The 1,532-nt window shown below is 40.5% G+C and overlaps 1 protein-coding gene across 1 annotated transcript in view; it reads right to left on the bottom strand.

Annotated features, from left to right (window-relative positions):
• LOC118341604 (latent-transforming growth factor beta-binding protein 2-like) overlaps positions 1–1,532 on the bottom strand; it is a 9,122-nt gene that overhangs the window by 265 nt on the left and 7,325 nt on the right. Inside the window, exon 6 of the mRNA XM_035679901.1 lies at positions 735–794. Coding sequence (XP_035535794.1) covers positions 735–794 — 60 coding nt within the window. The remainder of the gene's footprint in view (positions 1–734; positions 795–1,532) is intronic.

Genomic DNA, 1,532 nt, shown 5'->3' with positions numbered 1-1,532 from the left:
CCCTTTAAAAATCGCACAATTTTAAGAGTTGTTGAGTGAGGAGAAGCTTTATAAACTTTGTGAAACTCTGTCTACGACAACTTCTTGTAAATTCGGCCTTACATTAAATATATAAAGTTGTTTCTTTCCTTATAACAAATATTGTGTCAGCTTGTTGCTGCATCGCTGTACCGATGGCTACTCACTGCATCTTACCTGCTAACATTAAGCAGCTAGTTGTTTGGACGCACTGTTTCAACTGATTTTACTGTAATTTTACACATTTTACTGACAGTAAACAGCTCAAATTTTACAAATACAGACAACAGTAACTAATATAGGCTACTTCTGGACAAAGTCCCCAGACTCCCTTTAAAAATCACACAATTTTATGAGTTATTGAGTGAGCAGAAACTTTATAAACTTTATGAAATGCTGTCTACGACAAATTCTTCAGTAATTGGGCCTTCTTGTAAATTCGGCTAACGTTGTAAATTAATTTATGTATTTCTTCGTGTTCTTCGGGCTATAAGTGGTTCAGTGTGGCCACTGGATACGTATGTTGACACCAGGTGTAAACAGACAGTTTATTATCTGTTCTGTCCTCCTGTGGAAACGAGTGAGCACGAACGGCTGAAACCTTTTTAAGAACTCGTCTCCAGAACCAGAGAACTCCTCCCCTCTGTGACCTCTGACCTTTCACCTGCCCTCTGTGACTTCTGACCTTTCACCTGCCCTCTGTGGGGGAAACTCACCGGTACACTGCGTTCCATTGGCTCCCTCGAAACCAGCAGGACAGCCACTGTTGCTTTGACCTGATGACGATCGATTCAGGATCATTGATTAATAATGACCTGATTACACAGTCACACACAGAGATGATTAATAAGCAAATAATTAATAAACTGATAAACTATTAAGGGAAGTTAATAGTTCAAGGCTTGCTCAACTGTGATTGGAGCTCAGAGCAGAAAGGGGGCGGGGCTTAGTCAGTGAAAAGGTGTTTGGATCAGAAAATATGGATAAATGTTTTTATTTGTTTGTTTAATGAACTGTTCATTTTAAATAAACTGATAAATATTTATTGGATTTATAACAACAAATTAAACATAACGTGATTTGTTTTCTCGCTCTGGGTTTTAAAGGTGCGTTGTGTAATTTTTTCTGATTTGACGGACTGATATGAAGTTCAACGCCAGCAAATGAGCTAACACAACTTCCTGAGTGTCTCTCACACACACGTGCAGATGTTTTTAAATGTGTGTGTGTGTGTGTTGTGTGTGTGAGTGCCGGGGGTTGTGTGTGATTAAAGGGCCTGACAGTCCCACAGGAGCAGCATTCTGCTACATGTTAGTCAGCTTTGCGACAACATGCCACTTACTGAGTGTGGATGTGTGTGTGAGAGAGAGTGTGGTGAGTGTCGTTTCTGAGTGTGTGTGTGTGTGTGTTGTGTGTGTTAGTGTGTGAGTGGTGTGAGCAGAGAGTGATGTGAGTGTGTGGTGAGTTGTGGTGAGTGTGTGTGTGAGTGTGTGATAACTGTCAGATTGGTTACG

Source organism: Morone saxatilis, unplaced genomic scaffold, assembly GCF_004916995.1.
Source record: "Morone saxatilis isolate NCDOM2014 unplaced genomic scaffold, NCSU_SB_2.0 Contig8, whole genome shotgun sequence".
Lineage (NCBI taxonomy): Eukaryota > Metazoa > Chordata > Actinopteri > Moronidae > Morone > Morone saxatilis.
Note: the sequence above shows the minus strand (reverse complement) of the source record. Positions and strands in the feature narration are given on the sequence as shown.